Genomic DNA, 26,066 nt, shown 5'->3' with positions numbered 1-26,066 from the left:
TAGATATTGTTTATTATCTTTAAATGTAAACTAATATAAAAGGTGGTGGGGAGAGGGCGGGAGGGGAGGGGGGTGTCAGAACTGAAATTTTAACTACCAACCAAGTTACACAGGTGCATCACATTAGAGGCTATACAGTACTGCTCATAAAAGCAAAGAACTCTTCTAATTGTGAGTGTAATTGAAGGAGTAACACGTTCTTGACTCTCAGCATACAGTCAAACACACAATAAAATTGTACTGTGTCATTCACAGAATTACACACTAGCAAAACCGATGACTTTCTTATGGGGTATCAAAAGCAGAAAAGTGGGAAAGAACATCCAAATGCCCCAGTAATTAATATAATCGTTTGGTGGCATAGTCGACAGGCTGGAAATTAACCGTGTGACAGCAGGATTTGGTTTGAATCCTGCTTACAGTTTAATGTGGACTCTGATCATTGTGCAGCTCAGTATTTTTCAAATACATAAATCACTGTCAGAGCTGAAAAAGCAATAAGTGAATGAAAAGAAATCTGAAAGACTGAATAGTGTGTGAACCCTGGACCTTTGGATTGGTAATCTGACGCTTATCCACTATGCAACAGGGCCACATTACTGCTGTATTAATTTGTTTAACCTACAGAAAATGCAAAATAAAATGAATGTACATCTCATGGTTTTCAATAAGATAGTTTTGGAAGTCAAAAGGCCACAGTATGTCATTTCTTCACCAATTAACAACTAGTCCAAAGATGTCTGATTTCAATGTCCACCTTCAGTGTATAAAGGACTCTACAAGATATGTAAAAAATCTCTCACTGTCTGCCACCTCCAACCAGGCAACTAGGGTGAATGGTCCAAAGGTTCTCACAAGCTCTTGCCATTGGGTCAGACCCATTTTCTCACATGGACCATTTCATCTCTACCCTGACAATTTCATTGAGTTGGAGTCTGGTGCAAGGGTAGGCCAATAAAGAAGAGATATCTCATTCCATTTTGCAAACCACTACTGTACCACCACTGATACATAGTGGAGACTGATCCTGTTATAAATAGATTAATCCCTTAGGATACAGTTATCACACTGACTGGATCATAATATGAGTATAATGAACAGCATTAAAGTCTACTGTCCTGTTAAGCATTCCAAGTTGCATGCAGGCATCAAGGCCACAAATTCCACAGTCACAGTGCCACTGTCAGATGACTCATGCACATATATTTGGGATCAAAATGGTCACTTCATGGCCTGTATACTTTTACTCAATGATCATTTTTCTGAGGAAAGAAGTGATATAGTACATTGGAAAATATTATGTTTCACATGTCAAACATAAACATGACACTGTCCTTGATAAGCAGTAACTGATAGAATTTATATTTATCATAGATGACAGCAGGTTTGCTTTGGGGTCCAGCCTCCCAAAGCCAATACCAAGTTGTATCCAACAAGTAGGAAAACACAGTAGAATGTTTCAATTGTCTTCGTCTATTATACAACATATGGTGTGTTTCCAGAAATAACTCACTGCTTTAGATAGTTAATCTATCCAGAAGAATAGTGCTGCCACATCTAGGAGAATCTCTAACATGACAAGTAATTTTATGATACAATTACTTCAGAGTGATATTCTACTCGAGTTATGGTGATCCTATATGGAAGTTAAGTGGTTAGTCTCACTAAATTTGTACCTATACACCTACAAGTGGAAACAGAAAATGAAAGTGGAATGTACAGTTTAGTTTTGTCAACCTGGTAACGGGCAGTCATTTTAACTGAATTAGTATCCTATGATATTTCATTATCACTACTTTATCTTTTTTAATTAACATTATTAATCAGCTAAATAAAACTGATGCTACAACAGAGTAACACACAGTAATTAATCCAAGACAATCTAACATGAGAATAAACACGACTGGATTCTGAATTCTAAGTCTGATGCTGATAATTTGCACAAGTTACCAACAATGTAGTCTGCAGGAGGAAGTTCTCTACTGCTCAAACAAACCACTGCTGTACATGCTAGCAGTGTAGAGGCTAATGTGTTAAAAAACACAGAGATTTTTCCAGTATTCGAGGTTATTTACTCCGAAATGTTTTTTTTTTCTTTTTGTATGCTAAAAATATGCGACTATAATAAAGCAACAACTACTTCACTTTTTGGCACGCCAAATATAGCAGTTTCGTTCCAAGATATTTTTGCTGACGAGTTATTGGAGGCTGCCAGTTTTTGAATATCCAACACTCCAAGGAATTCAAAGCACCTCCCCCTCAAGACACCAGGCACCAGTTGCCACCCACATATTTTCACATTGCAGAGACCACTAATAGCCTACATTCTCTACTACCGCTCACTGGTTAGTTGAGTGCAAAATGTTTTGATGCTGTAGCTAATTTATCTTGGAAAATATTTACTATAAATCAGGGGAATACAATTCAGCATGTGTTGAATAGAAATTTAGGCTGACTGTCTAATCTGAGATCCATGAATGGATTCATAAATAACTGAAGTGAATAAAGTGGCACAGCAGGTATTTAACCAGATTTCATCCGTAATTGCCTATTTTTGAACCTACCTAGTGTAAGAGGGTTAGAGAACTTGGTGGTTTGTAATGCCACTGTCAGAAAATTTTGACAGAGAGACAGCAAAGTTAGAGATGGGCCAATTATTCAAGATCAAAATTTATTTGAAAAATAAAATGAGTTACACAAATGTTAACATTTCAAACATCACACATGAGAAAAAATGTTACACTCTCCTGGCCAGGTGCAATCTTAGAAGAGTAATGTTTGAGAATTTTCCCAAACGTGTGGAAATATGAAGTTGGTAGCAGATGTATAAAGTGACCCAATTGACGATTTATCCAATGTTCAGCAGAAACAATCAAATATCATAACCACAAAAACATAAACTAAAAACTGAATAATCTGAAGCCAATAGAAGAAAGTTTGTAATTCTGTTCTTCCAACATATTTCACCTCCAGAGTTACCACAGAAAAATTTTACTAATCAATATGTTAATTGTTTCCATAATTTTTCCACTATTGTTTACTTCCAAAATAATAAATGAAACCAAAATTTATGTCGGTTACCGCCCCAACAAAATTTCTGAGGAATAGATTTTCTATTTTTTTTTAATGAAATACAGTGCCAGAAAAAAATGCAAGACCATCATGGACAAGGTCATTTTATTGACAAGTGAGGAGCTGGCAGGTAGTTCCATCACTTTAAGAGTATATGGTAACAAATTCAGACCACATAAGAAATGTCACAGTAAAGGGTGGCTAAGCAGCAGCATCAGTACACAGTGCTCCTTCTGGCAGCAACCCAGCCATGCGGTCTCACATGCAAGACATCATAAAGGTGCCAAATGGTATCCTGTGGTAGATTGTCCCAAGCACCTTCCTCCTCATGTTGCAGTTTGGCAATGGTTCTTGCAGGCCCTGAAAAACAAGTTCCCACCTGATGTGCCCCACACATGTTCAATTGGAAAGAGATCTGGTGATCTAGCTGGTCAGGGCAGTAGTTGTACACCACAAAGAGCACATTCAGTCACAGCAGCCATATGTTGATGTGCATTGTCCTGCTGAAAAAAAGCACATCACCTTACTGTTGAAGAAATGGCAGTAGCATTGGGATAACAGGCTATGTAATGTACCAGGCACTGGTTATTTTACCCCTAGTGATGTGGGCTAGGTATATTCCCAGTGGGTGGGAACTTATAAAATGGGAATATTGCCGGGAATATTTCTTTGGCCTGGGAAGATTCCCAAAAATTGGGAATTTATGAACATTTTTAGATTTTGATTGTTTTAATTCTTATTAGTTGTTAAAGAAACTTAAAACTAGGTTAACTAAGTTAATTCATACATTTTTAATCCAAGATTTATCATTCCATGCATTAATTTCGTTGCAAATTCCATGCAAAACATCATTTACCATAAGTCTGGAAGAAAAAAATGATTTAAAACATTTGCTCTTTTTAGGCAAGTTGAAACCCCACATGTTTCTGAATGAAATCTAAACTTACAAAATATTTCTCTGAAGGCATAATTCCCAACCAGCAGTCATCTTTAGTATTTTTTAATTTTTCCAAATGAATGACTAGAGGTGTTTCACTTTCAGAATTCAATGTCTTCTCATTTCCTGTGATGAATTAAGATACGTAAATTTATTTTCCGAAATACTGCTATCACTTTCACTTTTAAAATTGTTAACTATTACTTTACTAGGTTCTATGTCAGTAAAATCACTTGTATTTTCAAGGAAATCGTAAATGTTGGCCAGTTTATTCACATAATTTTCCCTTGAAATGCCATTTTCAATGACTAATGTTTACAAAATTTGCAAAAGTTTAAAGTAAACTTTACAGCCTAAAATATCTCTGACATCGACAGTAAACTTAACAAACTGAATAAACAAACTTCCTTGCGTATTTTAGCGGCTTTAGTTACTCACTAGATGGCATATCAATATTATAAACTCAGTTTTTCTAAAGGCTGATTATTTCTACATTGGAAATTCTAGGAAACGTAAGAGTCATAAATTTCGACACCTGGCAGTTCGGGCTAACTCTTTGATATTTAAAACATTGAAAACAAAACAAAAAAATGTGTTTATTTCTAACAAGGAGGTAAAGTCCTAAATATAAAACCTATCCAAATATTTTATTTATAATTTAAAATAGAAAATAGGAGTACTCAAATTAAAAAAAGCACTAAAATAAAAAAGCTAATTAAGTTGAACATAACCATGGTTTAGGTCTTTAGGGTAATTTAATTACAATGATCTGCAATGGGGAAATTTACTTCTTACAAGATAAAAAGAGGGAATTTTTGCTCCAAAAATGAAGGCAGACTTAACACTGTATCCTCATATAGTACCATCAGGCTATATTACTCACCTTCTCCATTTACTGTGTGCTGACATCTCAGGATGCCAGACTGTTCAAAGTTTCTTTGCAGAGGTGATAACTATAGCAAAGACTATCAAAAACAGTCACATATTGAAAGGTTTGTTCAATGAAATTTCTTCTGAGAAAAGGCTCGAAGATCGAATATCTCTGAAGTTGCCTGGGCAGACAAGATGGGGCAGCCACCTTTTTTGTTTCGAGAGCTTGCAATCAAACAAAGTGGTCCTCCAAACATTGGCTGTCAATGAAAAGACTGATCTAGATCCATACATTAAAAGCAAACTACTAGGTGATGCTGTGTTTCTGGTTAGAATAGAAAAAATGATACATCTGCTGAGACCAACTGTTGATCTTATCACATCCATTGAATCAAATAACCCACAAATGCATAGTATTAAAGAAATTAAATGAACTAGAGGAAAGTATGAAGGAAAACTTAACAACATCACCCATGCAAAAATCCGAAAAAAGACAGTCATGGAGAAGTTCACTGAGAGAAAAAAATTTGGCAGTGGATCAATCCATCTCAGAGGATTTATGCTGGATCCTAAAATGCAGGGAAGTTTGCTCGACCCTACAGAACTAGATGCCATAGTTTTTTGTGCTCAGCATATGTGTTCAGACATCTTGAAAGTAGGCGAAAATTTTGCTGACTACAGAGGCAAGGAAGGCTTATTCTCAAGAAAGTTTCTTTGGGAAGGGATGGACGATAAGGATAAAATTATTAGGCCTCTGTCATGTTGGGGGGGGGGGGGGGGGGGGGGTACTTGTGACTTGGCAGATGTAGCCATAAGAATATTGGGGGCACCAGTAACTTTGGTTGCCACAGAATGTACATTTAGTATGTTTTCTTGGTTGCATTCCAAGAAAAGAATCAGTCTTTCTCTTGAGTGAGCAGTGAAACTAACAATTCTTTCTTACGACTGGAAGCTAATGAATGCTCCACCTCCAAAAGAGGAGGAGAAAGAAACAAGCAAACAAGCAGAGGGTAACCCTGGGGAAACAGGAGGACAGGAAGAAGATGGAGAAATTCTCAAGATTGAAGAAGATGAGATCAAGTCAAGTACCTGTAAAGATGGTGATGACTTTTTTGGATTTGGAAATGTTGAAGAGTCAAGATGATTTAATGGAGATTGAGAGTGACAATGACAGTGGCAGTGGCAGTGACTAGGGAACTTGAAAAAGAATGAATATGGAAAATAAAGATGCTGTATTAAACCTTTTGTCTCTTAGTAGTTTTCATTTGATTTTTACAACATTTCACATTCTGGTTATTTGTCTGGTGCTTTTATTCAATTATAATATATTTTGAACATATAAAAGTGTTTGTGTTTTTTAAATCAGACAATTACCACACTGACCTCTTAATTTGAGTAATTTTGTTTTTAAAATTATAAATTCCCAAGAATTTTATTTAATTATAACTTTATGTTGAAATATATTTCAGTTTTTGAGTTTGATTTAACCATATAATTACTGCTTTTATGGTTTTTTGAGCTATCTTGCTACTTAACCATAAATTCCCAGGAATTTATGAATTTTGGCAATATTCCCTGGGAATATTTCTTGATTTTAAATTCCCAGTAATTTTACAATACTATTTACCCCTCAAAAACACCAAATGTAACTGTGTGTTGTAACTGATGGCCCCACCACCATGAAGCCTGGGATGGGACCTGTATGTCATGGGCAAATGCACTCTTGTCTACACATCTGTACAGCTTCCTGCAGGTGCACAATGTGATCCCCTTCAAATGGCTGAAGCTGTTCAACAAAAATATGACTCACTGGTGGGGCATGTTGTAGCCCAGAATTAATGTTGTAAACACTTTTCACCTCTAAACCCAGTACAGTTACTGCCTGGAGAGTCAAAAGAGGAGGGTGCACACAGGCCTGATCACTGATAACTGTGACAAATGAATCACTAACACTAAAATCCTTCAGTATGGACATATAATAATCTGATGCAACAAAACACAGTCCTGCGTCACATATACAGCAGCATATCCAGTTTTTCAGCAATCTGTGACTGTTATGTGTATGTAGAAAACATCTATGGATTTTCAAATCAATCATTATGTTGCAATCTCAATAATAAAATCAATCTCAATAATAAACTACTAATGACACGCAGAATTGTGATGAGCAATGACCAGGCTCTAAGGAATGAAAACCTAATATTCTTAAATTACAAGAATGAAGAAAATTCATCAAATGTAACATTTTATTTTACTCTAGCTTTATCTCCTCCTCTTCCTTTGCTGCCTTCTTTTCTTTTCTTTTTTAATCTGATTTACTATCTGCCAAGAACTGGCTGGTATAGCCTATTATTAGAATGAAGATTTTTCCATTTTAATTATTCAGATAATAGCAGAACGAACATTACACTTGTCAGTATCAGGATTTATCACACAATATTTTAAATTCAATCATCACTAATGTAGTATCTTACACAACTAGTCTTACAAACAATCCACTTTTGTTAAGAACAAAATATTGACTTCGTACAAGAGACTGGCAACTACTTCTTATCACAGAAAGATGTGAAACTGTTCACTCAACAAAACTTAAAAATGTTGTAGTCTTTGTCTTGTAATCAATGAGGCAAAATGAAGGCAGTCTTTTCAGGGAAGTAACAATGGGTGGTGATGTGAAACTGAATGGTACATAAGCTCTGTTATATGTAAAACAAATAGAAAATTTCTATTCATTGGTAGAGTACTGGAAGCTATAGCCTATCTATGACAGAAAGTGTATAAAAAACACTTACAAAGTTCATAATTGAAGCTGAAGTGTATAGATGCCATAGGAAGTCAAATTAACAAGTAACTAAATGGGTTTAAGGACCAGAGTGTGGTGATATATATGGTCATGGCCCTGTTTACCCTACAGGGAGGTATGAATCCTGACAAATATCAGCTCACAAATACTCAAAGAAACACACAAAATATGTTGTGAAAACCAACTTACAATGTGGCAAGCATCATTCATATATTATTATTGTTGTGGTTGTTGTTGTTGTTGTTGTTGTTGTGGGAAGACTAATTTGATGCAGCTCTCCATGCTATTTTATCCTGTGCAAGCCTCTTCACCTCCGAATAACTACTGCAACCTACATCTCTCTGAATCTGCTTGCTGTTTTCATCTCTTGGTCTCCTGTCTACAATTTTAACCCCCCCCCCCCCCCCCCCCCCCAAACACACACACACTTCCCTCCAATACTAAACTGGTGATCCCTTGGTGTCACAGAATGTGTCCTATCAACTGATCCCTCCTTTTGGTCACATTGTGCCACAAACTTCTTGTCTCCCAAATTCAGTTCAGCATTTCCTTATTAGTTACATGATTGGCCCATCTAATCTTCAGCATTCATTTTTGCACCACATTTCAAATGCTTCTACTTTCTTTTTATCTAAACTGTTTATTGTCCATGTTTCACTCCCATACATGGCCACACTCCAGGCAAATACCTTCCAGAAAAGACTCCCTGACACTTAAATCTATATTTGATTTTAACAAATTTCTCTTCTTCAGAAATACTTTCTTGCTATTGCCATTAACATTTTACAGCGTGACAATTATTGAACTATATGAAACAAAATCATTATAACTTCTGAGCAGTTTGTGTTAGGACATTCAAACTGCACAGCTGGCTGCGAGGCATAGTGGGAATTAGTACGCACATGCATGGTTTGGTTTAGCAATGAAGCCCACTTTCATTTGGATGGGTTTGTCAATAAGCAAAATTAATGCATCTGGGGGACTGAGAATCCACATTTCACAATCGAGAAGTCTCTTCACTGTCAACATGTGACTGTGTTGTGCGCAATGTCCAGTCACAGAAGAGTTGGTGCAATATTCCTCAATGGCTTGAAGGTTTTGGAAGAAGATTTCACCCCCATTATCCAAGTTGACCCTGATTTCGTCAAGATGTGGTTCCTGCAAGACAGAGCTCAACCCCATCGAAGCAGGAAGTGTTTGATGTCCTTGCGGAGCACTTTGGAGACCATATTATGGCTCTGGGACACTGGCATGGGCCTTGATTAGCCATCATAGTCTCCAGATCTGAACACAAGTGACTCCTTTTTGAGGTGCTATGTTAAAGACAAGGTATACAGCAATAACCCCCAAAATCACCGCTAAGAAGAAAATAGCCATTCAGGAGGTCATCAACAGCATCAATGTTCTGACACTTCAGCAGGTCATGCAAAATTTTGCTATTCGGCTGTGCCACATCATCACCAATGATGGCACACACATCGAACATGTCTTAACCTAAATCTGAATATCTGTTGAATAAAGTGTTTGCATGCTGTAGTTTGTAACTAATTTACATTTTTTTTCATATATTTCAATAATTGTCACCTTGTATATCCTCCCTACTTTGACAGTCATAAGTTACTTTGCTGCCCAAATAGCAAAACTCATCTACAAATTGAAGTGTCTCACTTCTTAATCTGATTCCCTCAGTATCACCTGATTTAGTTTGACTACATTCTTTGTTTTGCTTTTGTTGATGTGTTTCATCTTATATCCTCTTTTCAAGACTTGTCTAGTCTGTTCAACTGTTCTTCGAAGTACTTTGCTGTCTCTGGCAGAATTACAATGTCATCGGCAAAAATCAAAGTTTGTATTTATTCTCCCTGGACTTTAATTCCTACTCCATTTTTTTTCTTTTGTTTCCTTTACTGCTTGCTCAACATACAGATTTAATAACATCATGGATGGGCTACAATGCTGTCTTGCTCCCTTCTCAATTACTGCTTCCCTTTCATGTCCCTCGACTTTCATAACTGCCATCTGGTTTCAGTACAAGTTGTAAATACCCTTTCACTCCCTATGTTTTGCCACTCCTACCTTCAGAATTTCAAAAAGAGAATTCCAGTTGACACTGTTGAAAGATTGCTCTAAGTCTACAATTGCTATGGCCTTGACTTAACCTATCTTCTAAGATAAGTTGTAGAGTCAGTGTTGCCTCGCGTGTTCCTAGGTTTCTCCGGAATCCAAACTGATCTTCCCCATGGTTGGCTTCTAACAGTTTTTCCATTCTTCTGTCAGGAATTTGTCTTAGTATCTTGCAACCATGACCTTTAAACTGACTGTTAGGTAAGTTGCACACCTGTCAGCAACTGATTTCTTAGTACTGATAAGTACATTCTTCTTGAAGTCTGAGGGTATTTTGCCTGTCTTGTACATCCTGCACATCAGATGGAGGAGTTTTGTAATGGCTGGCTCTCCCAAGTCTATCAGTAGTTCTGATGGAATATCATCTACCCCAGACGCCTTGTTTCGAGTTCGATCTGTCAGACATTTGTCAAATTCTTCCTGCATTATCATATGTCCCATCCCACTTTCATCTACGTCCACTTCCCTTTTTATAATATTGCTTTGCTTACAAGTTCATCTCCCTCCTTTCATATTTCCCTTCTTTGTTTAGGATTGATTTACCATATGAGCTCTTAATATTCATACAACTGCTTCTCCTTTCCCCAAAGGCCTCTAATCTTCCTGGAGGCAGTGTCTATCTTTTCCCTAGTGAAATATGCTTCTAAATCCTTAAATTTGTTCTCTAGTCATTCTTGCTTAGCAGTTCTGCACTTCCTGTCAATCTCATTTTTAAATGTTTGTATTCCCTTTTTCCTGCTTTATTTGCTGCATTTTTAAATTTCCTCCTTTCATCAATTACATTCAATATCTCTTGTGTTATCCACAGATTTAAACTAGGCTTTGTCTTTTTAGCTATTTGATTCTTTGCTGCCTCTACTATTTCACCTTATAAAGCTACCCATTCATCATCTACTTTATTCCTTCCCCCTGTTCTAGCCATCCATTCCCTCTAAAACTCTCAACAACATCTGGTTCTTTCAACCTATCCAGTTCCCATCTCCTTAAGTCCCTACCTTTTTCCAATTTCTTCAGATTTAATCTACAGTTCAGTTCATAACCAATAAACTGTGGTGAGAGTCCACTGCTGTCCCAGGAAATGTCTTACAATTTAAAATCTGGTTTCTAAATCACTGTCTAAAGATTACATAATCAATCGAAAACCTTCCAGTGTCTCTTCCATATATACAGCCCTATTTAATGATTCTTAAACCAACTGTTTAAATTATGCTCTGTGTAAAATTCTAGCATGCGGCTTTTTCTTTCATTCCTTTCTCCCAGTCCATATTCACATATTATTTTTCCTTCTCTTCCTATTCCTTCAATCAAATTCTAGTCCCCCATCACAAACATTAATATGCTTCAAAGTCCAATTAGCAGCATAGTTTTTGAATGGTAGTAGTGGACAGAAGGGTGGCTGAGCCCAGGGTTTTGGATGGCAAGCTGATCCATTGTAACAAGCCACTTAGTGATAAAGCATTGTCGTAGCTACCGTATTTACTCAAATCTGAGCCGCATTTTTTTCCAGTGTTTGAAATCCAAAAAACTGCCTGTGGCTTAGAATCGAGTGCAAAGTAAGTGGAAGTTCTGTAAAATGTTGGTAGGTGCCGCCACAACTAACTTCTGCCGTTGAATATATGTAGCACTACAGAGGCATACTTTGCAGGCACAAAGATAAATACTGGCACCGAAACCTCTGCGTCAGTAAATAATTTTTTTAAAAAAAGGTGGAAGACGAGATTTTTTTCTCCGCCCCGAGTTTCGACCACTGCATTTTCATACATTATCCAACGAAGTAAATACAAATTCCGTATTGTTCATCTTCGAATGTAGCAGCCTTTCAATGTACTATGAAAATCCGACTGGCAAGACTGTTTGGGATGTTTGTCAATAAGGCCAACTCTACGTTCTGAATTTTTTTCTACCTGTGACAAGAAAGGGTTGCCGATAGGAACTTTTATGAATTGTGAATCACATGCAGTATTCTCTTCACCATAAGAATAATACGAATATAAACATTTTTCCGTGTATTCTTTCGTGTTTGCTGCTATCTCATTTAAATCCTGTCTGCCTAATAAACTACGAAACTAGAGTGAGACAACAGCAAACGCGGAAGAATATACATATCATGCCATGTTTATATTCGTATTATTCTTACGCCGAATAGAAATAGTCATAAATGAAGCACGATAACTGACTAGATTTTTAAATCTAAGATGAATCTAATTTCTGTGCAGAATGTAAATGTACTAAAGAGGCGTCTGCAAAGATTATCAAACAAAGAAAAATTTTCACTAAACTCTCCTTCTATCACACGTAGTCTATTATTTGGTTCTTGTTGATTATTATCAAAGAAAGCAGCAGCGTAAGTAACAACAAATGGCAGCCTCTTGCCATTGTTTCGCTAATGAGACGATTCCTCTCTCTCTCTCTCTCTCTCTCTCTCTCTCTCTCTCTCTCTCTCTCTCTCTTTTCTTTTCTTTTCAATTTGGAAGCGGCGGTAGCACGCACAAAAGCAAGCCATGCCGTGAGTGGCGACAGGTCGTACACACTCATTATCAAAATGCGACAAACAATGCATGACACAGTACAATAACGCATTTTCAGCTTAGAGTGACGTAAACACCTATAACAAAGAGAACGGCAGTTATCAGATCAAAGAAAAGTAAGCAATCAATTAAAACCAGACGAAGCACATGAAAAAGGAAGGGTACCCGTACAAATACGGATGGAGCGCTTGATGCATTAGCAATGGCTGCCTGGTAAAGCTTAACTGCTAAGCTTACGACTCGAACCAAACTACTGTAGCTGTATCGTCATTCATTCGACTTAAATTATGTCTCATATTACAATGGAACAACTTTGCTTCGATTTGGAGGTGCAGCCTAAAACTTTTCTCTCAGTTTGAATTTTGAGTCTCAAATTTCAGGTGCGGCTTAGATTCGAGAAAATTTGTTTTCCTTGATTTCGAGTATCATTTTTCAGGTGCGGTTTAGATTCGAGTGCAGCTTATATTAGAGTAAATACGGTAATGCTCACCTTGGATGTCAATACCATGTGGATATTCTTAATCTGCAAAATAATTACTAACAACTGCACCACTGACTCTCGTCACAATACAGTTTCATAACAATGTGAGAATCACTTCGAAAATTAGTTTCAAAATGTTCACAACTGCAAATTTCTCCACTTTGAGTGTACCATAAAACTGCAGCTGTTCTTATATTTGTTTTTGCAGCATTAAAATGACATCTCTGGAGTCACTTTTACATGTGTAACTGCAAATAAATAGTACTTATGCAAAACTCAACAAATTTTTCAGTCATTTTTCAGTTTTTTAAATTTGCAACTATAATCTTTCTCATTTACTGTTTAAAATACACTGCCCATCTCAAAACATAAAATATGCACATAAAAAAGTAAGTTCCCGATTGTTGATTAATGGTACCAAGTAGGTTGTAATGAATATTATCCAACATATTTAAGTGCACAAAGAAAAGATTTAAGAAAATTAAATCTAAAAACAATTTCTTTTCTTGTGCTGAAATTAACCACACAATACTATTCATCAATGCTGGACAGCACTTGCTAACAGAGTTTTAGCCCTAGCCCACACCTCAACAGTTTATTTGCTAACAGCACTTTCTTTCCATACATATTATTTCCACATATCTAGTCTACCCTAATTCAGGACTGCTGGCAACAGACTAGTATCTCCCACAATGGCTTCTCATTTTCTGATACAAAATCATTTGCTATAATCCATTGCTGTAATTCAGATGCTACCTATTAACCCCCACCTATCCATTACATTATTATTATTATTATTATTATTATTATTTTACCTACTAGAAGCGTCATTTTTGTGTCAGAATACTTGAGATACACTATGTGCTGCTTAATTTGTCAGATGACCTCATTAAATCAATGTTATCTGCAAAGTTCTTCATTTTTATTATCTGTGTTACAGTAAAAATAACCATTTTTAACATATAGATTTCTTAACATATGACAAATAGCACAACTCACTGTTTAGATAATCTTTCCCTTCACCAATGTGTAGCACTTCTTCTAACACTTCTTCAGATGTGACTGAAGAAAATAAATTTAGGGCGGCCTGGAGAAGACTCAGACAGCTCTGTACACATCGACACCATTCAGCGACTTGGTGTTCCACTGCCTATTGAAAAAAAATGGGAATAAGCATTGTATACAAAGGACTGCTGCTGGAAAATAAAGGTAAAGAAGAAACAATGATGCAAAATGCTAAGAAAAGCAATAGAAGATATGGCTTACATAACTAGACGGAACTTCTTCACAAGAAATATACTACTCTGATTATGTCAGAAACTTCAGGTTATTATTATACACTGATGAGCCACCACATTATGACTAGTGTCCACAATGAGACTGAAGCCATCTGCTAGCATTGTGGGAATGTGATGTGGTTAGGAAACTATCTTAAGTGGAGTACAGAGGTTAATGGGGAACCATTTCAGTGATGATACAGGCCACAAATAAGGAACTCCACTGACACAATAGACAATGATGATGTAAGTCAGGTCATACACAAGGTGTCTCAAAAGGAAGTTTACATTTGAACAGCTCTCTGTGCATGTGCAACAAATCGGAGGAGAGTGGGAGTGTATCCATTTCTTGTCTGGCCTTTAGGAATTCAGTCAATATGGTGTGCTTCTCAGAAGTAGATTGCATGTTTTGTGTGCAAGAATTTTACAAAAATGGTGGTCCAATAACTATAGCCTGCAGGCAATTTTGTAGTGATTGTGGATTGCATAATGTAAATGATGCTCCAAGTGTTTCCCTTAAACAGAAATGGATCAAAACATATGAGGAGACTGGTTCAACATTGAACAAACAAAAATCCAGGCAACCAAGGTAATCAAGAATGGACAAATTCGTGGAGAGTGTAAATTAGTCTGCTCGTGATGATCCTAATCTCTCCAATCATAAACATTCAAGATCTTTCAATGTGCAGAGATCATCAATGCACTGAGTTCAGAAAATAGACGTTATATTGCACCCTTACAAAATCCTACTGGCAAAAGAATTAAACCCTCAGAACGCCAAACATAGGTTGCATTTTTTTAATGCTGTGATTGAGTTCCCTTCGTTTAACAACATCTTGTTTTCAGATGAGGCTTACTTTCACTTGAACGGTCACATGAATAAGCAAAATTGTCACTACTGGAATGCAATGAATCCTACGCAGAAGCATGAGAAATCCCTTCATTTGCCAAAAGTTACGCTATGGGGTGTGATGTCAGCTAGAGGAGTAACTGGTCTGTACTTTTTCGAGGACAAGAACAGTCATGCAGTTACCATAAATTTGTAATAATATGTGATGATATTAAATAACTTTTTGGTGCCTGAAATACAAAATTTTACTGGTTATAACCAAAGAACATTGTTTCACTAAGACGGAGCCACAGCACACATGTCTAATGTGTCTATATTGTAAGTTTGTGAAATGTTTCCTGGCAAATCGATCTCTAGGAGGAGACATAAATTGGCACTTATGCAATCCAGATGTAAGAACCACTGATTTTTCTCTTATGGAGATATGTCAAATCTAGAGTGTATGTCAATAGCTTGACTCCTCTGCAACAACTGAAAGAAAACATCCACAACAAAATGTCATCCAGTAAAGTATCAACATGATGATGCACTTTTTCATTCACCATTTAAATGAGTGCTGCTGTTGTGCTCGACTGCATTCAAATGAGTAAATTTCTAAACTGTATATTTTAATAATAATCTGTTGACAGACTTCAACCTCTATTTTATTTTGAAACATCAAATATAAACTTTCTTTTGAGACACCCTGTACTTTTAATTTACTAATAATTTTATTTTAAGAAAATGCCTCCATTTTCTGTCTAATAAGTAATATAACTGACATAACAAGCACTGATGCAGGTAGTTTGTTTATATGAGACTGGCACACCCAAAGAGCGAATTATAATGAAAATACTGCTCAACACTGAGACTACACATACAAAACTATTAATATTAGTTATTATATATATATCTCTATATTCAATCTGCCATTGTTCACTTGTTTAAATGTTGAAGAATGAATGGACTGAAAATTTTTCCTGCAAATTCACAACAAAGTATGTTCAGATATTTTTTACCAATTTTTAACATTTCAACATTTTTTACTGATGGTAAAATATTCTCACAGGTTACTGAAAAGATAAATATAAATTAAGTAATATATTTTGTTATTGTTAACTTAGATTTAGGATCAATTTACTAAGTAGTGTTTCAGTCATACAGGTCATTTAACCAGGTAAAAGTATTCAGTTAGTTCATTTCAGTGTAGTTCAGCTTATGCAGCACTACTGTGCAACATGTATGGCTCAGGCAGGTGATGTGTTATCTTTAATGGTAACACCCTGTAGGTTACTTGATGCCTTACTACGCAATCAATAATTCGAATAAATGGTGTACTATAAATATGAAGTGATCCTGAACTCCGCTGACAAAATTTCGGAGGTTGTTCATGGACATTTCTGAAAATTTGGATATAAGGGATCCATGGTCTTTGGAGGTTCGTTACAGAGTAATTCCATTTCATTTGTGTTCTTACCCCAGTTTATCTTTGTATTTGTATTGAACTGAAAATACACACATCAACACATACACACCTCGTTTCTGAGAGTTCCAGAACCTGTACATAAAATTGGAATAGAGATCAATATAAACATCATTTGTGCCCTTTTTATTGCTTATGAAAACCAAACATTGCATGTTGTACCACCATACAGTGAAACCTTCAGAGGTGGTGGTCCAGATTGCTGTACACACCAGTACCTCCAATACCCAGTAGCATGTCCTCTTGCATTGATGCATGTCTGTATTCACCGTGGCATACTATCCACAAGTTCATCAAGGCACTATTGGTCCTGATTGTCCCACTCATCAATGGTGATTCGGCGTAGATCCCTCAGAGCGGTTGGTGGGTCACGTCGCCCACAAACAGCCTTCTCAGGCATGTTCAATTGGGGGTTCATGTCGGGAGAACATGCTGGCCACTCTAGTTGAGCAATGTCGTTATCCTGAAGGAAGTCATTCACAAGATGTGCATGATGGGGGTGTGAATTGTCATCCATGAAGATGAATGCCTCGCCAATATACTGCTGATATAGCTGCACTATCGGCTGCAGGATGGCATTCACGTATTGTATAGCCGTTATGGCGCCTTCCATGCCACCCCAAAACAGCAAGGAACCTCCACCTTGCTGCACTCGCTGGAAAGTGTGTCTAAGGCCTGACTGGGTTGCCTCCGAACACATCTATGACGATTGGTTGAATGCATATGCAACACTCATCGGTGAAGAGAATGTGATGCCAATCCTGAATGGTCCATTCAGCATGTTGTTAGGCCCATCTGTACTGCACTGCAAGCTGTCATGGTTGTAAAGATGGACCCTCACCATGGACATCGAGCGTGAAGTTGCCCATAATGCAGCCTATTGCACACAGTGAGTCATAACACAAAAAGCATTATTCAACATGGTGGCGCTGCTGTCAAGGTTCCTCCAAGCCATAATCTGTGGATAGTGGTCATCCACTGCATTAGTAGCCCTTGGGCGGCCTAAGCAAGGCATGTCATAGACAGTTCCTGTCTCTCTGTATCTCCTCCATGTCGGAACAACATCACTTTGGTTCACTCCGAGACACCTGGACACTTCCCTTATTGAGAGCCCTTCCTGGCACAAAGTAACAATGCGGACACAATCAAACCACGATATTGACAGTCTAGGCATTGGTGAACTACAGACAACATGGGCCGTGTACTTCCTTCCTGATGGAATGACTGGAAGTGATCGGCTATCGGACCCCCTCCATCTAATAGGCATTGCTCATGCATGGTTGTTTACATCTTTGGGTGTATTTAGTGGCATCTCTGAACAGTCAAAGGGACTGTGTCTGTAATACAATATCCACAGTAACGTCTATCTTCAGGAGTTCTTGGAACCAGGGTGTGTGTATTCACATAACACTGCAAAGATACTCGGCATTCACTGTGTCGCTTATTTGGAAACAAAATTTTCCACTCATTCATGGTACTTGCTGCTGACAACAGTAATGCCCACCTTGCTCTTCGCTCTCGTGTTTGCATTCTGTAATCCTTGGTTAGTTATTTACATGTTCCATTGATCACTTGAAGGATTTATCAAAATAATGTGGAACGAGTTACTTTACAGGATATTTATAAATAATTAGTGTTAACATTAATGAAATAATTATTGTTTTAGACCCACTCAAGCAACTGTCCTTAAAAACTGTGTGTGCGTGGTGGGGTGGGGGGGGGGGGGGGGGGGGGGAAGGAGGAGGGTGCACGTGCTCCCCTTTTGGCACTTGTAACTGGTTACTAGTTTTTAAGTATAAATTCATCAATGGAGTAGAAAGAGTTGTCCAAGAGAAATGATTTTAAGTTAGGTTTATAACTTGCATTTCTATCTGTTTGACATTTTATGTTGTTGCATTCTAAACTTCTTTCTGAGCCACTGACAGATTTTTCTCTTTTATTTTGTAGGTATGAGCATCAATGCTCTACTCAAATTTCAATGGATTATTTTTAACCAATTTCATTAGCAAGTATATGTACTGTGATAGTGCAGTTAAAATATCCTGTTCCCTGAAGCTACCAACACGATATCCGTGAGTGAACACAACATTTCATTTTTACTTCTTGCTTTTGTGCAATCAATACTTTCTTTCTACGTGATTATCCCAAAAGACATTACTGAGTGGAAATATGCAAAATATGGAAGCAGGCTGATTCGTCTGCCTCCAACAATAGCAATTATATGAAGAGCAACAGTAGCTGAACTTAAATGTTTGAGAAGCTCAGTAATATGCTTCTTCCAGGTCAGGTTTTCATCAATATGTACGCTTGTTGTACAGAACTGAAAATATATATACATATTTTTTCCAAAATTTAGGGAGAGTAAATTTCCTTAGAACCAGTTTATGGTTCTTTGGGCAATATCTTTTACCATCTCTTCATTTACTTTCTCTCTAATGGGATTTATAACAACACTAGAACCATTTGCAAAAAGTACCAATTCTGCTTGTTGACTGTTAAATGAATCATTCTCATATACACTGGCAAAAAAGGTCACAACACTAAGAAGGAGTTGTGTGCCATTAACAAAGATTGGTAAGCATGTTTCTACATCCGAAAGCTGATGTCTATCCCAGTTTTGCACCAGTTTCATAAGAGTTGTGCTAATAGTGCAGCTATGAGGATACAAATCACGTTCACTTTAAAAACATGCTGTGATAATCATGAGCATTGTTTAAATTTGAAACTGGATGTTGTGAGTTGATGTTAGGCCATGCTGGCTATGTGTTGGGCAGAAGGGTGCCAGTTGAGGTGTTGCAACAAACCTGTCTGTATGCTCCACACACTGGACCTACATCTGGAGTTCTGGTCTGGGGAGCAATTTTGTATGACAGCAGGAGCACTCTTGTGATTATGCCACGAACCCTGACTACAAACTTGTATATTGCTCTCCAAAGGGAGATTTCCACCAAGATAAAGCTTGCACAAATACCACTGTTGTAACCCAACATGCTCTACAGAGTGTCAACATGTCCCTTGGCCTGCTCGATCACTAAATCTGTCTCTATTCAAGCACATACAGCATATCATTGGACAACAAATCCTGTGTCATCCTTTCATTGACCAACCAAGTCCAACAGGCATGGAACTCTGTCCCACAAATTGACATCCAGCATCTGTACAACAGAATGCATGCATGGTTGCATGCTTATGTTGAACATTCTGGTAGTTACACCAGTTATTGATATACCAGCATTTCACATTTGCAATGGATTCTCTCACACTTACGATACCCTGTGTTCTTGTAAAATTAATCACTTAAATATGTTACCTAGACAAATGTATTCCTGAAATTTCAATACTCGACACTAATTATTTTTTTGGTGTTGCAATATTTTTTTCTGTCAGTGTATATACGAGGTGCATTCAAGTTCTAAGGCCTCCGATTTTTTTCTAATTAACTAATCACCCAAAATCAATGAAACTGGCATTACTTCTCGATGTAATCGCCCTGCAGATGTACACATTTTTCACAACGCTGACGCCATGATTCCATGGCAGCGGCAAGGGCTTCCTTAGGAGTCTGTTTTGACCACTGGAAAATCGCTGAGGCAATAGCAGCACGGCTGGTGAATGTGCGGCCACGGAGAGTGTCTTTCATTGTTGGAAAAAGCCAAAAGTCACTAGGAGCCAGGTCAGGTGAGTAGGGAGCATGAGGAATCACTTCAAAGTTGTTATCACAAAGAAACTGTTGTGTAACGTTAGCTCACTGTGCGGGTGCACTGTCTTGATGAAACGGCACAAGCGCAGCCCTTCCCAGACGTTTTTGTTGCAGTGCAGGAAGGAATTTGTTCTTCAAAACAATTTTCGTAGGATGCACCTGTTACCGTAGTGCCCACTGAAACGCAATGGGTAAGGATTACGCCCTTGCTGTCCCAGAACATGGACACCATCATTTTTTCAGCACTGGCGGTTACCCGAAATTTCATTGAGCTGACTGGTGCTTTGTTTCTGCATTGAAAAATGGCATCCATGTCTCATCCGTTGTCACAACGGACGAAAAGAAAGTGCCATTCATGCTGTCGTTGCGCGTCAACATTGCTTGGCAACATGCCACACGGGCAGCCATCTGGTCGTCCGTCAGCATTCGTGGCACCCACCTGGATGACACTTTTCGCATTTTCAGGTCGTCATGCAGGATTGTGTGCACAGAACCCACAGAAATGCCAACTCTGGAGGCGATCTGTTCAACAGTCATTCGGCGATCCCCCAAAACAATTCTCTCCACTTTCTCGATCATGTCGTCAGACCGGCTTGAGCGAGCCCGAGGTTATTTCGGTTTGTTGTCACACGATGTTCTGCCTTCATTAAACTGTCGCACCCACAAACGCACTTTCAACACATCCATAACTCCATCACCACGTCTCCTTCAACTGTCGATGAATTTCAATTGGTTTCACACCACACAAATTCAGAAAACGAATGATTGCACGCTGTTCAAGTAAGGAAAACGTCATCATTTTAAGTATTTAAAACAGTTCTTATTCTCGCCGCTGGCAGTAAAATTCCATCTGCCATACGGTGCTGCCATCTCTGGGACGTATTTACAATGAATGTGGCCTCATTTTAAAACAATGCGCATGTTTCTATCTCTTTTCAGCCCAGAGAAAAAAAAAATCGGAGGGCTTAGAACTTGAGTATAAAGAAAAAGAGTTTACCCGAAAGTAAACCCCACAGGACTCCCTTTGTGATTTCTCCCCAGACACTAAAATTTTCTACCCTTCTGACATTGTTTGAATTATTCAGTATTACCTTCTGAATACTGTTAAGTATGACTCAAACCAGCTGTGTGTGAAGTCATAAATTCCATAAAACTTGCGTTTTTTATCAGCAAGTTTCATGATCTACACTATCAAATGCCTTGGAAAGATGACAAAAATACAACTGGCAATATTTTATTATTTAAGGCTTGTACTATTTGATGAGTGAATGTAGAAATAGCATTCTCAGTCGAGCAAACCTTTTGGAATCAAAATTACGATATGCTAAGTAAACTGTTTCTACTGAAATGTGAATAGTGTTTTATTCATCTTATAATACATAGAATTTCAGAACGTAAGTCTGATGTACAGGAGACAAGTCAGGGTTATAACTTACTTAAAAATTTTGTCGAACTTATAATATTACTAGTTTTTCTAATACTATTTCAGAATTTGCATCCACAATAACTAGCATGACTTTTTATTTCATTTTATGGATCCAACTCAATGTATCACTTCTTCCTTCATGAAACCCTCCACTGAGTAGTAGCACCTTTAAACTACTTGCTTTTAAAAGTATTTATTTTCATATTCATTACGTCACACCACTAATTTTTATGACTGTATATTGAGGAGTCTGAGAACGTGAGGTGAATGTAACGTTTTCTTTATATCTTGTGTTCTACGAGAGCTCAAAATGATTTTTAAAAAATAGATCTGCTATGCTGCATTGAAAAAGAATCACCTCAAAGATATACAAAGAAGGGATAGTTAATATTTTTAGGTCTTAGCTGTGCGGTGACACGTTACAAATGATTTTATTATTATTATTATTATTTTGCAGCTTTAAGATTTGTGTGACATTTCTCAAGTTTCCGCAAAAAATTATGCTTTATCTAATAACAGATTCAAAATAGCTATAGTATGTTACTTTCCTGGTGTCCATACGAGTAGTACTGCCTAAAATTTCCACTGCAAATACAAAGCTGCTTAATTTATTTGCTAGATATTCTATATGTGTATTCCAGTTCAAATTTCTGAGTTTATTCCTAGGAATATGACTGAGTTAAGTTCTTTTTTTATGAATAATACAGATTTCTCAGTTTTTGGCTGGTTTTAAAACACATCATATAAGTTTTTGAAATGTTTAGCATTAATCTATTTAGACTGAACTATGTTTCCAAGTTACCTAACATATTCTTGGCACACTGCAGTATATTGACAGCATTTTCATTTTGAATTAGGGTCGCTGTATCATCTGCAAACAAGGTTAGATGAGTATTTATACTGAGAGGCAAATCATTTATACACAACAGGGATAAAATTGGCCCATGGACTGAGCCTACAGGAACACCTTGCAACATTGTTTTCCACTCTGAGAAGTAATCTGCTCCATTTGATGTGATTTTTACCCTTTGTTTTCTCTCCATGAGATATGATTCAAACTATTTCAAAGCAATAGCTCTTATTCCATACCCTTTGAGTCTGAAACGCTGCAGTGCATGGTTTACAGAGTTGAATGCTTTTGTGACATCATAGAAATTTCTGCAGCTTTAGTTTTCCCGTCTAATGGTGAAGTAACATTTTTTTTTTCCTCAATAAACTCTTTTATGACATCTACTGTCCTTTTACCTTGTTGGAAACCATGGTTATTGGGAATGATATTGTAACTGTGTGATGAAGCTTTGAATCTGTAAAGCAGCATTTTTCAAATATTTTTATATGATTGGGATTATATAAATGGGGTGATAAATGTCCTATGTCATCTTTTGAACCTTTTTAAGCAATGGTCTTATGTCTGCAAATTTTAAAAGATTAGAGAAGTAATCTTGCTCAAACAATTTATTTATTATAAGAGAGAGAGAGAGAGAGAGAGAGAGCTCTTGAGCACATTACTTTTTTTAATATTTTGAAAAAACATGTCTGTAAGGAAATCTGATAGTTGTTTAGGTCTAAAATTACCTGTGCCAGTGATGCATTACATAAATCTCTAAGGACATAACTTATTAAGTTGTAATAACTTTTTAGGATGGTTTTTAAAATTCCATCAGCACTATTTGAGCTTTTGCTTTTTAGAATTCTATTAATTTCAGTGAAGGATGCTGGTGCTACTTATAGTTACTTTAAGTTGGGTGGCACAATGATGCTATGCTGAGTTATTCCTGTAGCAACGAAAACCAAATCACAATATTTCTGCATTTCTACTTAGACACCTATGATAAACTGGATCTTTCTGTGTGCCTATTACATGGTTTTTCATTGTTGTAAAAGTATTTTGACAAAACAAAGGTAACTGAGATAACAAACCAAATAAATCATAATTACATTATCACACTACGAAGAGCCCCCACAGACCATGTGTTCCTATACCAAAATACTAAAAAAAAATTCCTGAACAAATTCCAAGATTTTTACAAGTTCACTCCATATGTGAATGCTTATTTAAATTAATATCCCTAGATCAAAAGTACAGCAGAGGTACAATGACCCTTTAAAAAAAAAAAAAAAAAAAAAAAAAAAAAATTTGTGCACAGACTATATCATATTGTGTCATGTTATTCAAAATACAATGAAATGTGTCAGAGATAACACCATCACAATACAATCAATAATAAAGTTAATGTTCTATTGCCAATAAGAAATTATTTATATTGCCATGAGCCACAGTACAAACAGTGTGACATAGCAGTTAGTGTCACTGGCTTGTATGCTGTGGGATGCCAGTTCAAACCTGACCATCAGCAATTATTTGTTATTTAGTGCTCATCACTTCTGGCAGGTTCCTGAGATATCTTGCTTCTGTAATGTTTGTACAATCTGCAATGTTCACTGCATGTGTAAATACTAGTATTCTGGAATATTTGACGATTGTATAAATAGATGCACTCTCCACCCAGGAAGTCAGTTCTGTTCACGTTGGTGTCTCTACTGCATGTATTTTCAGTTTTAAGTATGTACTTCACTTGTAATCCTGCCTTCAGGTTTGGACTTTATTGTGGTTTCAATGTGACATTTTTTGGTGAAGACATCAGGTACTTCAAAACTGCTACATCACCATGGATCCAAATAGAAAATGTAAAAGCCGTTCTTCACATGGACAGCAACCACAATATAACCAGTAAATCATTCCCAAGATCTGCATATTCAGGAGATTGGTGGATTCCAAAACAGAACCACATCAAGCATCCATTAGTGCTTTCCACAGACACTGGCCAGGGCCTGACAAAATAACTGGATTGCCAAATACTTACAAGAAGTGGGATGACATTACCTGTTTGACAAATGAGTATGTTTACTTGGATGAGGCAGCCCTGCAGCATTTTGGGGAGAAGTGACGTTCAATACTTGAGTTTAAATTACAGGTGGAACTGAAGAAAACATTTGAAGACAATCTGCTGTAAGTCTACTCAGCAGAGGAACAACTGAAGAATAGGGAGCAACATCATGGGCAAAAGACACAGTTGTACATACAGAATGTTATGTACCTGTGCCACATCATGAATCCAAATTTGACAGAATCCACCAAAATATCATACTTAATTAAAGGAGTCACAGAAGACTTGTATCAAGCTCTTCTGGTGAAAGCTATCACTATGGGAGAGGAATTCACCAAGTGGTGCCACAAGATCACGGAAATCCATTGAGAAAGAGTCAGACAAATTAGGTACAACCAACTGCCGAATGTGGTACCGAGCATACTAGAGGAATACCACCACAAGATTGCCTCATTCATATGCCAGATAGTAAGAGCAGAGAAACAGTCCACCACTAGTTGAACAAGCCATGAAGAATGGATTTGATCAACTCAGACTTGCGCTACAACCATCAAATGATAATCCAGCATCCAGCCAATGCAACTAAAATCAGTCCTTCTGCCAAGTTATCGACAGAGGAACATACATTTGGAGGACGGAGAAGAACACGCTGGTATGATGTTGCTGTGGACACCCTGGATACACTGCACACTAGTGCAGAGAAAGAAGACAAGTATATGATGACTACTACGCTAAAAGATGTCAATCATCACAACTGTTCTATCTACACAACTCAACAGCAGACAATTACACTTAATCTGTGAGACAAAGCCCATCACTGTACCCAGCATGAGGACATTCCCCAATGTGTTGTAGCCATTCTGCATCACAGTACAGAGGTACCAGCTGCTTGCCTAGCCTCTGGCTTCGGGAAAACTAAACAAGGTAATCAGCTATGGAGGTGAGATTGCCACTGATGAAAATTCTCAATGGATGCCAGTCAGTAGAATTTCGAGAAATCTCATTGATGCCACCACCAATGCCAACCTGTCTGGGTGCCAGTTGACTCAGGGGGCTTCCTTTTCTGTAATGTTGGATGCTTATTGTTGTCAGCTAAAGAAGACTATGTTCATTGACACAAAAGTGAATGTGCTGAAAGTCACAAATGGAAAATATATCCAGCTGACAGGGACATATATTGCAAGAATAACTATCAATGACAGAACACAGCTGTTTCAATTTGTCATTTTAACAGAATGCAGTCAAAATGTTGTTCTCACACAGGACTTCTTGCAGGCATCACAAGCAGTCATGGCCTGTAGAAGATCAGAGCTCCAGACTGACAAGGCTATTCCAACAAGCACATATAACAAAGACTGCTCTGGGCTCTTGTTTGCCATTGAAGATGTTGCTGTCCCACCATTATCAATGAGTTCCAGTCCTCAATCAAAATGCTCACTTAAGCTATGAAGCATTTATCAACTGCAAAAAGCTACTCATGCTCACAAAGGGAAATCTCATGCCAGCAGTAACTTCAAGCATTGCATGTGGTCAAGGAGAACTTTGTATCACTTATTACCATAAGCAGCCACAACTCATTCCTAAAGGTGTGTGTGTGTGTGTGTGTGTGTGTGTGTGTGTGTGTGTGTGTGTGTGTAAGAACATCCAA

The 26,066-nt window shown here is 37.5% G+C and overlaps 1 protein-coding gene across 3 annotated transcripts in view; it reads right to left on the bottom strand.

Annotated features, from left to right (window-relative positions):
- The window catches only part of LOC126272887 (synergin gamma-like), a 178,830-nt gene that overhangs the window by 12,947 nt on the left and 139,817 nt on the right, over positions 1–26,066 (bottom strand). For all 3 annotated transcript variants that reach the window (XM_049976145.1, XM_049976153.1, XM_049976162.1), the window contains one exon: positions 13,815–13,965. In XM_049976145.1, the coding sequence (XP_049832102.1) occupies positions 13,815–13,965 (151 nt within the window). The remainder of the gene's footprint in view (positions 1–13,814; positions 13,966–26,066) is intronic.

The sequence above is a fragment of the Schistocerca gregaria genome, chromosome 1 (genome assembly GCF_023897955.1).
Source record: "Schistocerca gregaria isolate iqSchGreg1 chromosome 1, iqSchGreg1.2, whole genome shotgun sequence".
Lineage (NCBI taxonomy): Eukaryota > Metazoa > Arthropoda > Insecta > Orthoptera > Acrididae > Schistocerca > Schistocerca gregaria.
Note: the sequence above shows the minus strand (reverse complement) of the source record. Positions and strands in the feature narration are given on the sequence as shown.